This window comes from Oryzias melastigma, linkage group LG16 (genome assembly GCF_002922805.2).
Source record: "Oryzias melastigma strain HK-1 linkage group LG16, ASM292280v2, whole genome shotgun sequence".
Classification (NCBI taxonomy): domain Eukaryota; kingdom Metazoa; phylum Chordata; class Actinopteri; order Beloniformes; family Adrianichthyidae; genus Oryzias; species Oryzias melastigma.
In genome coordinates this window covers 30,602,733-30,617,862 of record NC_050527.1, presented here as the reverse complement: position 1 = coordinate 30,617,862, position 15,130 = coordinate 30,602,733, and the positions used below count along the sequence as shown (strand labels likewise).

The following is a 15,130-nucleotide window of genomic DNA, read 5'->3' as shown; positions in this document are numbered from 1 at the left end:
AGCGCTGGTAGCTACGCACTAATGTAGATGTCTGCTGACTATTAATGACGTCACTGAGGGTAAGGAATGTCCGAATTTGAAGAGACAATTCTTTCAGTTTATCCTCACTTGGATGGCTGAATGTAGGGGTTGTGAGAAGCTGTAGGGGAAGGATTTGGATTTGACTGAAAGCTACGTTTACACCACCCTTGGCAACACGCGTTCAAGTGACCAAAAATGAAAAGTTTATGTACAGTTTTCTCTTGCATATTCAGGTGTTATTATTTGTGGTTTGAACATATTCACTGAATTTTTTCACTTGCGCAACTCTACTGGTTTGTAACAAAAACTGACAACTCAAGACATTTATATGAAACTGTTGCGTCCAAAGGAGGTGTTGAGGTGCACCTCCACTCCCGTGTTCCCAGACTCAGGAGTTTTCGCGGATGTATCCAAACCTTGCGAATAAGGGGGGATTTCTGTTAATGCATGTTATGGGCTTCTGTGATTAAAAACTCTCACGTTTTGACTTAGCTACGCAAGTTCCTACAAACTTTTTTAGGCTCTACATATAAAAACGCACAGCCATGAACGAGCATTGAAAGTTAAACTAGGTAAAACTTTGACCAATTAGGGACTCGGACTTGGTAGTAATGAATGCATAGCGTCCCTTAATCATAAATCAGAAAAGAGCTGAGAAAGAGCAAGTTTGGAGCAAGATTCATGAGATTTGCACCATTTTGACGTTCCGCACCAAGACGCTTTAAACTGTAGATGGAGGACAGAAAAAAGAAAAATAAGAAGAATCCCTACTCTGCTCATCCAGAGGGAACACCATATGCTAAAAGTCTTGAACGTATGTCACATGGCTGGTGTAAACGTAGGTTACCATGTCCTGCTCCTACTGTTCATGAAGTGCTCAGGCTTCATGTCTGCTGTAAGTGGACGTATTATTAAAGCAACAGAACAGGCTTTTCCATAAGACCACAACAGAAGAGTTTAAGGAGGGTCCCATTATAACGGTTAGTTTTTCTTTCCAAAATAAACAACATTTTACTTATAGTCCTCACCTTCTCCTTGCACTAGTGTTTGGTCAGTCAGCGGAGCCTCCAGTGACACTTGCTGGCCTCCATTCACAACCTCTGTCTGGGTGAGTCCCAGCATGCCTTGCTGCTCTGCTGTGGTAGCAGCAGGTTGCTGGAGAGACTCTGGCTCCATTTCCACTGGTATGTCATGGGCCACAGCGCCCGCTCCTAAGGGGTCCTCGCCTGACTGGGGCTGCAGCTGTTGGGCCAGTTCATACCTAATTTAGCGGGTCACAGAAAAGCGACTTTTACTGATGCACTTCGAACACAACATCAAAGTCTCTGCATGGAGCTGCAGCCATGAGCTGCTGTGTCAGGACCCGAACCTGTGCGTCTTCATGTGCTTCCTGCAATTGGGTGATGACTTGAACGTCTTCTGGCAGTAGGGGCACATGTAAGGTCGGAGGTCGCTGTGGGTGGTCATGTGGCGGCGCAGGCTGCCGCTGGTGGTGAACGTCGTGTCGCACATTAAACACTTGTAAGCCTTCAAGCCCGAGTGTGTCCTGATGTGAGCTTTGAGGACTCCTGAGGAGGCGAAACCGCGACTGCACTGCACACACTTGTACGGTCGTTCACCTGTATGTGACCTGGAACAACAGACACGGAGCAGGATCACTGAAACCTGCATAAAAATACTTTTTACATGAACCTCTGAGTACAAAACAAACACTTCACAGTAGGAGTTGTGAACGTTGTGCTTACAGCTGCCAAAATATTTATTAATGAATATGTTTTGTTCAAGCTCTGATATGTCAGGTTTATCACAAGAAAACTGTCAGTCAGAGCAAATAGGACTCCACTGAGACAAGAGCAATAAATCTAAAGCTGTCCAATATGAAGGGAAGCACTGAACACCTGACAAAAACATTTCTACATTATTTCAGCTCAAACTTTATTCTGGCCTGCAGCAGTCCTGGACAAGAACCATATGTTATTATCGCAATTCTTCTTTTTGACTGCGCCTTTGAGCAACAGTCAAAAAATGAATGGGGTCAAAATCTGTTATAGTTTTCAAAATTTACTCATGTCAGGGATATCCAATGGAAACTTCAAAACTATTATGGGATGGCCACAGGACCTAAAGGTTGGTGGCCATTTTGTGACAAAAAAAGAAATGTGAAATTTGGCGATTTTTTACTGTACATTTTCCAACAAAATGGGAAAACTTTTCTTTGAGCGACCTTCACAAATTTGCATACATAAATCATCAGATTAAGTTTAAACTTCACAAAAATTAAAAATATATATATATTTTTGTATTTTTAACAAATTCTAACTCCTCCTTGGGGTTTCAATTTATCAAATCTTAACTGAAATGCATCGTGGGATGCTACTTGAGGAAAAAATCTGGGTCTTAGAAGTTGTAGATTTTTATCCGATTCTTGCGGCAATCTAGCAAAGGTTTCCCCTGTTGCTCGCACATTTATCGCTTCAATGTAATACATGAATCCCTGACTCAAGCTAAACGAAACCATATGACATACGATATAAACACTTTAGGAATAAGGCCGTAGTTAGCAAAAACCTTCTTTGCCAAGGAAATCCAAAAATGTACTTTTGCAGATTCTTTTAAAATTTACATATATCTGTTCGTCACCCTCAAGCAACCAAAAACTAAAATGGTTACTATGGACATAAAACCTAAAAAAAGACGCCATTTTGAAAAGAAGTATTTTTTTAGCAAATATTCACAAGCAGCTCCGACGAAAGAGGGGGACAAAAACGGCGTGTGTAGCAGCTGCTCAAAAGGCGGGGGTGGGTAGCACCTGTGGCCCATACAACACCGCACACAGTTTCTCTTCTACAAATGCCTGTAAAGACAGTATAAGTATATCAAAACATATGGATAAACGTATCCAGAGTTGAATTGGACCAAACACCAGATAATACAGTTTTTCTCTCCACTCTGACTCACAGCTTAATGTCTTCATTTCTCTGCTTCACTGCTCCTCCTCTGGACTCTTTTAGTAACAAATTCAAGTCTCCCGATAGCATCATAATTAACTGGGTGTTAGATATAAAAAGCAGTGAAGCACCCTTAAGGTAAAAAGTTGAGCCTGGGAACAAAACAAGTCTCCACCTCCCACTCCTACACCTCTCTTCTGCTGACGGGTTCTTTTCCAACACAGAGCAACATTTGGTTTTCTTTTCCTTTGTTACCTGACGTGCTGTTTCAGATGGCTCGATTTTTTATAGGCTTTACTGCAGAACTGGCACTTGTAGGGCCTGTCACTGCCCACCACCTCCAGGTACTGCTGGAAAGCCAGCCGAGAGTTCTGGGATGTGACGAGACCTATTCACGGAGACATGAGACGCACAGTCACGCAAGCGAAACTTTACATCATGAACACGTTGGCGAGCAGCTCCCACCGTAGTCTGTAATGAGAATGGGTTCCTGTAGCGGGATCTCAGGCAGAGGTAGGTTGCTTTTGGACACTTTGGCTTTGTTGGATTTCCGGGGAAATTTTTGCTTCTTCTGCTGGGAGCTTTTAAAGTGAGAAGCGATGTGCGTTTTCCTGTGGCCCGACGTGCGGAAGATCTTGTCACAGTGAGGGCAGGAGAAGGGACGCACGCCTGAGACGAGAGTGGAGAAAAACAAACAACACCTTTGAAGAATGAATGATCGGAGTTTCTTTTGCAAAACAAATAGTGTTCCTGCGTTTATCATGAGAGTTATGTTCTAAAAATGACCTGCAATAGGTGAAATCCACCAAGTAGGTTTATGGCTTAGGGTTGTCCGTTTATATTTACTTTTCTCAAACAAACATGAACATTTTCACTTTATTCTGTCTTGTTTAAATTCTCAATGTTCAAATCTTCATTGAAAAATAAGTCCAGTTTGATAGAATGAAAATAAAGATCTGATCACGATTAAAGATTTATGTAAATGTGGTAAACTGAACGGATTCTGGACAGGAGGTATATCACAGAGATTGACTGACAAGGTCAACAGCCAATCAGGATGCAGAAAACTGCACTGTAAAAAAAAAAAAGGTATGAAACCCCTTAGGGAACAAAAAAAAGTACTGGTTTCTGGTGCGCACATAGAAAGTACATAGAGAGAACTGGACTGATCGTCCCCTCCCATTCCAAATGGGAAGTATCCACTGGTCCCAGAAAGCCCAAATCCCATAGACTCCTGTGAAAAATAAACAGCTATTACTCAGTCATTCTGTTTGTCAGAATAACCATTCTTGCTCTGGTACCTCTTTTTGCCATGTTCTTGCTAAACCTAACTTTGAGGTACTCGTTCGGGATATGTTCATCCCTCGTCTTGGATATGTTACCTGCCTTTGTCTGGGATAGGTTCCGAGGATAGGTGGATGGTGTCAGTACTCGTTTTGGGGCATGTGTTTGTCTTTTTATTCCTCACTTTGTTTAAGCCTTCGGGCTGTGACAGTACTTTGTTTGAGAAGCATTTTGCTTCAGTACTTTGTACTAACAGATAGTTTGATCTTATTGGATTTAGCCCAGTATGGGTAGTTGCATTTTTGTTTGCCCAGTACTTTTTTGGTCTGTTTCGAAGCAGCCTGTATTACCCTTGTGTTTTACCTGATTTGCACTGAGGGCTTCTTTGCATTTTAAATTATGACCAAGGGGAGCTGTCCTTTGTTCCTCGTACTAACACTTTGAGCTTTTATTTTGGACACCAGTTTGAGGGTTTTTTAGTAGTTTGCTGCCCCTGCCTCATTCACTCATTTTGTGTGTGCATCTCTTGCTCCTCTTGATAAACATGTTTGTGCTTTTGCTTTTTTTTTTTTTTTGCAGGACTTGTAAACTCCCCATGTTCACAAATTTTTGTGAGGAGGTGTTACGTCCTGCTGCACCGTTTTCCACCTGTGCCTTCGGCTCACCTAACAGGTGTGGCCAATGTCCCCTAATTGCTACCTGGTGTCTACTTAAGACAGAGGAGGTCACCAAGCCAGGCAGGGAGCACAGGGCTGCGTTTTAGTGATTTGTTTTGGTCTTTTTTACCCTTTTTGTCCTGAGCAATCTTAGACTGCTGGGTTTTGTTATTTTAGTTTGGGGTTGGACCTTGGTAGTCTTGATTTGCGGGTTTGTTTATTTGTTTTCATTAGGTAGTTTTGGCTAGGCAGCCATTAGCAGGGAGCTGCTGACTCCAATGGTCAGATGGCTGGGTCAGCATTCTCCCTGACTTATTTTATTTTTGGACAAGGTTCCAACTTTCTTTTTGTTTGTCTTTTTTAACCAACACACTAATTATAGGGTTATACCCCAACCAGGTATAACCATAGGGCACGTAAGAATAAGATGTTTGCTTTATCGCAAGTTATTAAAGTTATTAACTGGCCAATTAGATGTCTCAATAAAAGCACGTGTGAATGTTCAAAGCGTTTGATTGACAGATTCTCTGATCAATTACTGCTTGCTAATGTCGTCTGGTCCCAAAATGGCTATATCAGGCGATATCTGTACTGCAAAAAAATGGCGATTGAATTGACTTCACTTTGTTGGAACCTGAGGTGAGGCATTTTCTATCGGTGACATCACAGCCTTGTTTTGTCGATCTCCCTATATGTCAATAGGTGCGCACTAAAAACCGGTTTTTAGTGCGCACTGACTAAGTTTCTCATGCGTACCAGAAACCAGTACTAATTGTCCCTTAAGGGGCTTTGAAAAAAAAAACATACAAAATTGCAATGAGAAAAAAAAAAGCACAAAAAGAGAACCATGGTATGGCAAGGAAATAATGTAAACTAAATACACAAGTAACAAATTACAACCAAAGGCTTTATCCACAAACTTTTGTACATTTATTTAAAAAAAATTAACCAACAAGGATTCATTGGTATTTATTAGGGGTGTAACTATTTATCAACTTAATCAATGAGTTGACTTCTATTCCTACAATCCAACTCAATCTACCTGTCTGAGGGAAGTTGTTAATCAAATCGACCTAAACCATTAGAAAATAATTTCAAGATTAAATAAATCGATTATATCAATATTGGAAAATACCATATGGATTGAGAAATTGTAGGTTTAACTTACTATAAGGTAAAAACGACTAAGTATCATCACAGTGGACAACACAAACGTGATGCACCAAAAACTGATCGATCAATCACTACAGTCCAATGTGTGGCAACACTTTGAGTTCTGCAAATACATGTAAACATACAGTGTGGTAGAATGTTCAATGAAACTAAAACGCGAATGGATTTGCTATGAATTCTTGTTTACTAGTTTGTTTGTACACATATTTAATTGACACTTCAAGAAATACAAGGAATCTAGAAAAATCCCCCTTTACTGTTCAGAACCAGGTATTTATCTCGGAGTCACAATAGATGAATTTTTGGCTAAAGATGTCTTGGATAAATTTTAGGTCAGTGAATTTAATAGAAAATAATCCAATATCGCCTATGAATCAGATGGGTGATAATATGGTTAGACTAAATTGTTACACTCCTAATAGTTATATTAATTGCAGAGCCTTTCTACTGGCAATAGATGAGACTGAAAATTGAAGCATCAAAAGACAAGATACTTGTAAAAGCAGAACAAACTGCAGCTGAGATTCGTTAAAAGCCAACACTAAATCAAAGAAAAAGGAAGAGTCCTGTAATAGAGAGTGCCATTAGACCGTAAGTAGAGACAAACACTAAAGCACAGATGCACATCATAATCAAACTGGAGCAATCTGCTTTTAATCAGCTTTTATTACCAGCATTTGCAAAGAACTAGTGCCTGACTTTTATGCTGAAGCATATGCGAAATGATTTTAAACACATGGTGCATTACCGTTCGGTATCACCACTGAATGAGAATGATGTGTACATTACTTTGCCATTATTGTTTGTTGTAGCCGTGGGGACATTTTTTTTGTGTTCAAGTGCATGACTGAATCCCTCAAGGGGGAAATGAAATGCATCGCCGGCAAACGCAGATATGCAAATCCACAAGCGCTGCATTTCCATACATCCAGAAGCGCCGGTGCCCGTCACACACCATATGGTGGATCTCTAAACACCAGCAACATAACACCCGCAGCTCAAACACTTCTGCAGAGTGCATCAGGATGAGCATAAGAGAGAGGCAATTACATATAAAAAAATGTTGATACTTTTAGCACAGGTGTAAAAAGAAAAGCTGCTGCTTCTCACCAGTGTGCAGCCGCATGTGCACTTTCATGCTGCCAGATGTGGAGAAGCACTTCAGACAGCACTGGCACTCGAAGGCCTTGATGCCCGTGTGTGTTTTCATGTGTGCCGTGAGCGTGCTCTTCACGGCGAAGGCTCGAAAGCACTGCTTGCACTTGAAAGGCTTCTCGTGGGTGTGGATGCGGATGTGGCGCACCAGGTCGCTGGGCTTTTTGAATTCCTTGGAGCAGTACGGGCAGCCATGCCAGCGGACGCCATCTTCCTCCCTGATGGAGCCTGGGAAGGAAAAAAGGACAGTTTTCAGTTTTTTCCATCTCGTCTCACAGAGATATTTTCCAAACACTTTGTTGTCAAACTGCAGGATAACTAGTCATTCCTTGAATTTCCAGCACAATAATGGGGGTTTGGCAGAGCCTTCAACTCCCAGGATCCTCATTTCTGGAATCAGGAAGCAGATACAATCCCTTTCTTTAAGGCTAGACTTGAAACTTTTCTTTTAGTTAAAGCCTTTAATGCTTTTCTGATTGACTTATTATTGACTTTGGGCAATGTGCCTTCCCTGCACCCCCACACACCCATCATGGTTCCAGTGGGTTGTAAGGAGTTAGGAGGTAAACCGAACTGCTTATTTGCAGAGAGGAAATTATTTGCTTGTTGTTTCTTTGCCTTTTTTTTCTTTCTACATCTGTAAGTTAATGGGATTACAGACCCACTCCCATGAAAAGTGTGTTTTGAACACGTTCTTGTGGTATTTTTCTCATTAATCAAATAACATAATTGTTGTGAATCAGGAACAAACAAAAAATTAAATTAAAAAAAAGCAATTTTTTTGAAAAGACACTGGGCGGGTCACAAGCTCCCTCTGCTCCACCCTCAACTCTGAGGGGAAATTCTGCAGAAACTAAGTCCTGCAAAAAAACACAGGTTTTCTGATTTTGGCTAAAACCTTTCTAATTATAGATAAGACCACTCGGAGTGACTTGAAAATAGATCAAAAGATGATCAGAGTGGGACTTTAAGACCCGATTTAACCAGGGAGAGTTTCAGATTGTCTTTTTGCAAGAAACTACCGTATTTTCCGGACTATAAGTCGCGGTTTTTTTCATGGATTGAATGTCCCTGCGACTTATACTCCAGTGCGACTTATATACGAATTTTTAATGAGATGAGATATGGACCGTAAGTCTAGAGTGCCCTCTTATGGTGATCTATGCAATTACTTTATTTACTTTATTTACTTTAGTTATTCAGACGTGACACAGAGGACAAAGAATTTAAGGGATTTAGTGATATGGGGTGAGATTGCTTGCAATTAATTACAGTAAAGATACAAAGTTGATGAGTTCTTGAGGCTATAGTTAAATAAAACTGTTATGTTATATAAATGCTACACCTTTTCGTTTTTTTCATGATGCTGATATGTGAAAATGTGTTGACACATATTCAGCCTGTTTTCTATTCGCTTATGAATGTTATAACTTACCTTCCAGGATGATGAAATATCGTTTTTTTCAACCAGTTTGTAAAATAAATTACTTGAAATAAATGCGACTTATACTCCGGTGCGACTTATGTATGGTTTTTTCTTCTTCATTATGCATTTTTTGGCCCCTGCGACTTATACTCCGGTGCGACTTATAGTCCGAAAAATACGGTATTTGTCATTGTGACACTTCAGCCTCGTTTCCACAGACTGGTACGGTCCGGTCCGGTCTTTTCAGCGTTTCCATTGTATTTGGACCCATTAACAGTACCTAACCATACCCCTTGAGGGCTCTGTCAATATCCGATCTGTATGCAGAACTCTATCGGTTGTAGCGCTCACCCTGCATGCACAAAGAATACGTCGCCTCCGCTAGACCATATTTTATGGTAGTTGTGCGGGTGTCGCGTCACTTTTGCACTAAAGCATTTTACGGTCAGAGTATCTCTTTGGATGTTGATCTTTAATAATTTATTCTTCTATTTGTGTGGAGCTTAGAGACAGCTTCAGTTTGAACTGGCATTTAAAAATACAATGTAAAAAAGTGAATTGACAAATAAAAATGTGAAGCACACCTCCCCGTATACCTGGCATTTGAATGGGCTTTTTGAAGATGCTCCTCTTCTTCTCCCTGACTGGTTTGTCTGGGCCTTGGACCTTCTTGACTTCCGCGGCGGAGCTTTCTGAGCTCTGGTTCTGCGGCTCTCTGGACGTGGCGTCGCTCTGAGGAGGGACCACGCTGAGGCCGCTGTTCTCCAGAGCTTGCTGCACAAAACAACTATCATCAACGCTTCGAAATGACACAAAATAAAACAAGTAAATGTAGATTGATGGAACATATGAAAACCTGAATCTTACATTTTCAAGGAAACTGGTCAATAAAAAAGCATGACCACGAGAATCTTCTTTTCTTGAGTGTTTTTCTGTAGATCTCTTTGTGCCACGCATGTTGAAAATTATTAGTTTGTGCATCAAGTAAAGAAAACTAAGCAGAAGGCTGACTAATAACCAAATTAGATCATTTTAGCCCACAAAAAATTTAAGGGAGAACGTGGCTTTTCCAAGAAAAGTAGAGATCAAGATGACAAAGAATGTTTGAAAATATATCTATAAACTAAAGACAGCTCAAGACATTGGGGATTTTAGATTAAGCAGATGGTAAAGGCAGCGTTCACACACCCCACATCCCAAGTGTTCTTACTGCTGTTGGAGTGCCCCTCTGACAGGGTGCAATAAGAGTTAAACTACACAGAAAGTGCAAAACAAAAGCATGAAGACCACTTTGGGAGGATGTACAACAGCCCTGCAACTTCCACCACTTAAGCAGCTGACAGCTACGCAGATGAAGGACAATCCTCATCCTCTCCATGATCTGCCTCCAAGAACAAGAGCTGAAAGCTTTCAAGGACATGTTGCTATTCAAAATCTAAAAACTATCAAACCAACATTTTTTCTCAAGTTGCTCCCAAATGATGCTCAGAGTTATAGGGTGATAGATCAAAATCCCTAGGAGGAAAATGTGTAAATCACCAAGGCTATGTCTGAATTCACACCCTAATCCCTAAGAACAAAAAATATTTAGTGTGGGATTATCTAGTGCACTAGAGTTTAAAAGCAATTTTGACACCATGCTCACTACTTTTTTGTTAGTCCGGTTTTTTGTTTAAACTTCAAGTATGACGTCACCGATTTAACGAACTGAAAATCGAATCAATACGAGCATTTTACGTCGATTTATGTATTTATGTATATTCACGGTGTTCAGATGATGAAAATGCAATGGTTTATTTAAAAAAATATATTTAAAAAAAAATCCCCAAAAATTGCTCAATAGCAATGAATTGTGGTCTGTATTTGCCAATGTAGTGAGCATCAATGCACAATAGTTTTTCACAAAGACTTCTGGGAAATTTCTAGGGCAGTCAAATTTGGAATTGTAGATTCAGACAGCACTTCAAAATGTAGTAAGTAGATCAAATTTCACATTTTCCCATAAAATGGCTGCCAAGCAGTAGGTCCTACAGCCATCCCATATTAATTTGTAAGATTTTAACATTTTGTGCACGCCATGTGTGCTCTGTACAGATTTTATTTTTAGTTTTACTGGAAAGTGAGAAGAATGAGAAGTTTTCCACAAACCATCCAAAAATTGCACCTTTGTTGTCATTGTGATTAAAGCAAAGGCTCACAGAAGCCATCTTAAATAAAATTGCTTTTCTTTTTAAAGGCTTTTGGGGACTAGGAGGAAAGAACTATTGGGGAGTGTCCTTCTATAAGCCATAATCTAATTTCAATTGAACGTCTATGAAGGGAGTGGAAACTTTTCCAACCTGAGACTGTTGGAGCTGTTTGTTCACAAAGAATACATCAAACACCTGCAGAAGTTTCATTGTTGGCTAAAGAAATAGTTTGACTTTAGTGATGACCTAAAAAAAACAGTTAAATATGAAACTAGTGGATCCATGACCTTCTCGTCGGTTGATTAGTTTTATTAATTCAGAAAAACAGAAAGCAACTTTCAACAAAAGAGATTCTTTTATTCTTCTTGTAAGCCTAAAGTGATTTCTGTGACATTAGTGAGATTGTCTTAAATCAACAGCAGTGCACCAACAGTGTCTGTCTTTACTCAACTGCTTTAATTCACGTATTTAACTTGCCTGCAGGATATCCTGGTTGATGGCGGTTTCCATGGTGATAGCTGGCTCTGGAGGCTGAGGCTGAGCCGTCTCCCCACTGACTTGTTCTGACAGCTCCAAAAGCTGCTGGATAACGTCTGTCACCCCCTCCCCACCCTCGGAACCTCCGGCAGCCTGACCCGTGGTCTCTGCCTCCTATAGCGGAATGAAGAAACAGAAAGAGAAGATGAGCAGGAGGCAAAGGGCACAACGAACGCAGAACTGTGAAGGCTGACTAACTTCTATTAGAGGCTCTGCAGAGCATAAAATGAGTCGAGGACGGGGTCTCACTGAATGTCAAAGTCTGAAAATCCCTTTGAGGGGCGGGGGGGAAAGTAAGGCCAGACATACAGCCACGAGGCATTAATCCGTCTGTTTCATGGTAAACTATTGTACTTTTATAAACATAAAAATAAGGACTTCACTATCAGAGAATATGAACACATAACCGAGGTCAGGAGAAGAAAAAGAGATTGAAAAAGAGGTGGTTTCTGCCAGGTGCTTGAGCGACTAATGGCAGTTTAATGGGGTTTGGGCAGCGGGGGATTTGAAGCAGCGAAATGCCAACGGCAACATCAAGGGTCGCACTACAAAACTTTTTGTTCCTTTTTGGCCCTGGCAGCATAATTGTCCTGCAGAAAATGGCAGGGCATCAGGAAGAAATCAAAGTCTGACACAGAAGATGACATAAAAAAATAACAAACACCATCATGGTACAGAAGTAAAGTTAATAAACTCTGTACATAACAGAATTAACATAAAAATCTGAATTTCTTAGAATTAAAATTCCATTTGATAAAATCCATAAAAATTGTAATATATATTTTTGTAAAATATAAATAGTATCAATTATGATTGGTAACAACATCAACATCATTAATCCCCTTATTTACCCACAGTCTCTTATTTGATCCACACATTTTTAACATGGCGGAATTGTAAACTCTGAAACTCTGATCCTGGTTTCATTTCCTGCCTGTGGAATATTTGATTTTCATGAAAATTCTTGTTATTAAGTCATTGGCAGGTACTGCACCTTCATACATCTGTAATGTGCTTTAAAAATATTCCCCTCCTGAGTCCTTGTGCTCTGCAGACCAGTGTTTGTGACTGGCTCTGAGAAGCAAATGTAAGTTTCGGGGGGACATGTGTTTGCTGTGCTGGCTCGTAAACTCTGGAATCAATTGCCATCAGCGATTAGAGAGGTTACAGTCTTGGAGAGTTAAAAGCCAAACTGTTCCTCCATTACAGAGCCGTAATATCTGCCTAGCTGCCTTTTTATTTTTTTATTTTATTGGTCTTAATATTTGTTTTAATGTCTTTTATGTTTTTTAATATATTTTATTCTTTTTATGTCTTTTATTCTTTTTATGCCTCTTTATACTTTTTTATGTCTTTTATGATTAAATAATGTACTTTGCTTTTCTTGTGCACAGCACTTTGGGCCTCCTTGGCTGGAGATGAAAGGTGCTTTATAAACAAATAAATTACATGAAAATGAAAAATAAAATACGACAGAGTATAAAGGAAAAAAAGTGTTGTTACAAGATTTAAAATAGTAGATTGAAGATTTGAAATTAGGTACATTTACGAGAAAATTGACGTAAATTTACAACTTTTTTCTTGTAAATTTGCAAAATCTAAAGTTGTAAATTTTCAAGATTAAAGTCAAAGTGAGCATACAGTCAAGTAAGTGTACGTTATGTGCAGCAGCAGACTGTCCATCCATCCATCTTCTTGACCGCTTCTCCCCTTTCGGGGTCGCGGGGTGCCGGAGCCTAACCCGGCTACTGATGGGCGAAGGCGGGGTTTACCCTGGACAGGTCGCCAGTCTGTCGCAGGGCCAGCAGCAGACTGATTAAACTCATTTTCGTCTAACTGTTTTGGATTTGAACAGGTAGTCTGAATGTTTATTGATGTCAAAAATGTTTGGAAGCTCCTTTGTTGGATTCTCGGTTCATTAATGTTCTATTCATTGATGGGTGTCTGCAAGATCTCTGCAGTTCCTGTTGATAAAGCTATTGATATCCCTATAGCTGATGTCCATTTCTAATCATTTCTTACTCCACAAAAAGGCAAGATTTCCTCCAACTATGCGTGATCTGTCTAAAGAGGCTCAGTTTCTAGCACTTTCAATGTTCTTATGCCGACATAAAAGACGACTTTCATCCCTGTTTGGTGTTTATAGTTGAAACAGGATGTTTCATCTGGAGAAAAGCACGTTTCTAACACATTTCGTTAACTTGTGTGCGTGACAGTTACATGACGTAAGGTGACAAATGAACTTCTGGGTATGTGAATAAAACGTGTCTCTAAGCTCCTTATTTTACATTCAAAACTCCACGTTATTGACACAGAACCCTGGAAAGCTGACTAGACTAATAATGGTTATTGGATTTTGAGTCACCAAAAGGTTCAGAATTTTATTGTTTTTAAACATATGCGGAAATAAAGCTTCACAAGATGCTCCACATATTTAAACTTCAATCACAGCTCTAATAAACGGACACTTTTAGTTTTTCTTGTAAACATACACGTAGATTTACAAATTAAATGTCATAAATTTAAGTCTTTAAAACACATACATTTACAGGAAAAAAGTACTGAATTCAAATCTATTACTTTTAAAGAAATAAAAATACAACTTTATCCTCATTATTTTGAAAGCTATGATTTTTTTTCTCATAAATGTACAACTTTAAAGTCGTAATTTAAAAAAAAAAAAAACCAGTTGCTTATGAAATGGCCGTAATACAGTGTTCCCCCACTTGTTCGCGTTTCTTTATTTGCGGTTTCATGTATTCAAGGATTTTTTTCCCCATCACTTAAAAGGTGGAATAAAAGGTGTTTATTAATTGTTGATGCTCCTCTGCGTCATAAAGTACACTGCAGTACAGTCTTTTGTTCTGAATTAAAAAAAAAAAAAAACTCTTTATGTTGAGCAATACTATAATGTTGCTTAATAATTGTTTTCCAAAGCATGATCAGAAGTATTTTTGATGAGTATAGATTGGTAGTGGGGACGGGGGGCTCTCTGTATTCGCGAATTCTGGATATTTGCGGATGTCTCTGGTCCCCAACCCCGCGAATAGGGAGGTTTACAGTACTTTGTTGTGATAAAGAATTGATTATCAACACATTTTTAAATATTTAAAATCAGCAAGTAGTCATTTAAATATAAGACTAAAAGTAGATGAGTTATTGTTATTCTAAAATTTTAAAAATTAGCTAAACTTTTCGTGCAAAAAGTGTTTTTGAGATTTCATGGAAGCAGCCATTTTGAAATGAAAAGTCCTTCTACTGCCCCTAGTGGAATGATGATAAACTACAGGGAGAAAACATGAACAATATTATTTAAAATGAGTTTTTAAGGAAAACTTTGATCATGCTAATGAGATAAGGATCTCAGAAATGTGTGTATCAAATACAATATGAATGGATGTATAGAATTAGATAAAGAAATAGTCATTTTTTCAAAGAATTCAAAACAGTATAAGCAATTTTACTGATCCACATGTCATTAAAAGTACAGAGTTTAGTACATTTTTGAAGAATGAAAAAGTGTGTTTCTGGTTTTCAAGTGAGTGTCCTTACTGAAGCACTGGGGGGAATGTCGATGACAGAGATGTGCATCTTGCTGATGTGGGCATTCAGACTCCCCAGCTTCTTAAACACACAGCTGCAGTCCATGCACGGGAAGAGAGGCACCCCTTTGCTCTTTGGGAGAAGACAAACACAAACATTACTCATGCATGGAAGACATGTACTTGCTACTACTTCAAA

General features: G+C 39.4%; 1 protein-coding gene across 1 annotated transcript in view; it reads right to left on the bottom strand.

Annotated features, from left to right (window-relative positions):
• Positions 1-15,130, bottom strand: part of LOC112140511 (zinc finger protein 236) — an 81,779-nt gene that overhangs the window by 43,448 nt on the left and 23,201 nt on the right. The window contains exons 7-14 of the mRNA XM_024263504.2: positions 14,942-15,064; positions 11,330-11,503; positions 9,260-9,437; positions 7,193-7,465; positions 3,435-3,638; positions 3,225-3,357; positions 1,391-1,651; positions 1,050-1,282 (exon numbers count right to left, since the gene is read on the bottom strand). Coding sequence (XP_024119272.1) covers positions 1,050-1,282; positions 1,391-1,651; positions 3,225-3,357; positions 3,435-3,638; positions 7,193-7,465; positions 9,260-9,437; positions 11,330-11,503; positions 14,942-15,064 — 1,579 coding nt within the window. The remainder of the gene's footprint in view (positions 1-1,049; positions 1,283-1,390; positions 1,652-3,224; positions 3,358-3,434; positions 3,639-7,192; positions 7,466-9,259; positions 9,438-11,329; positions 11,504-14,941; positions 15,065-15,130) is intronic.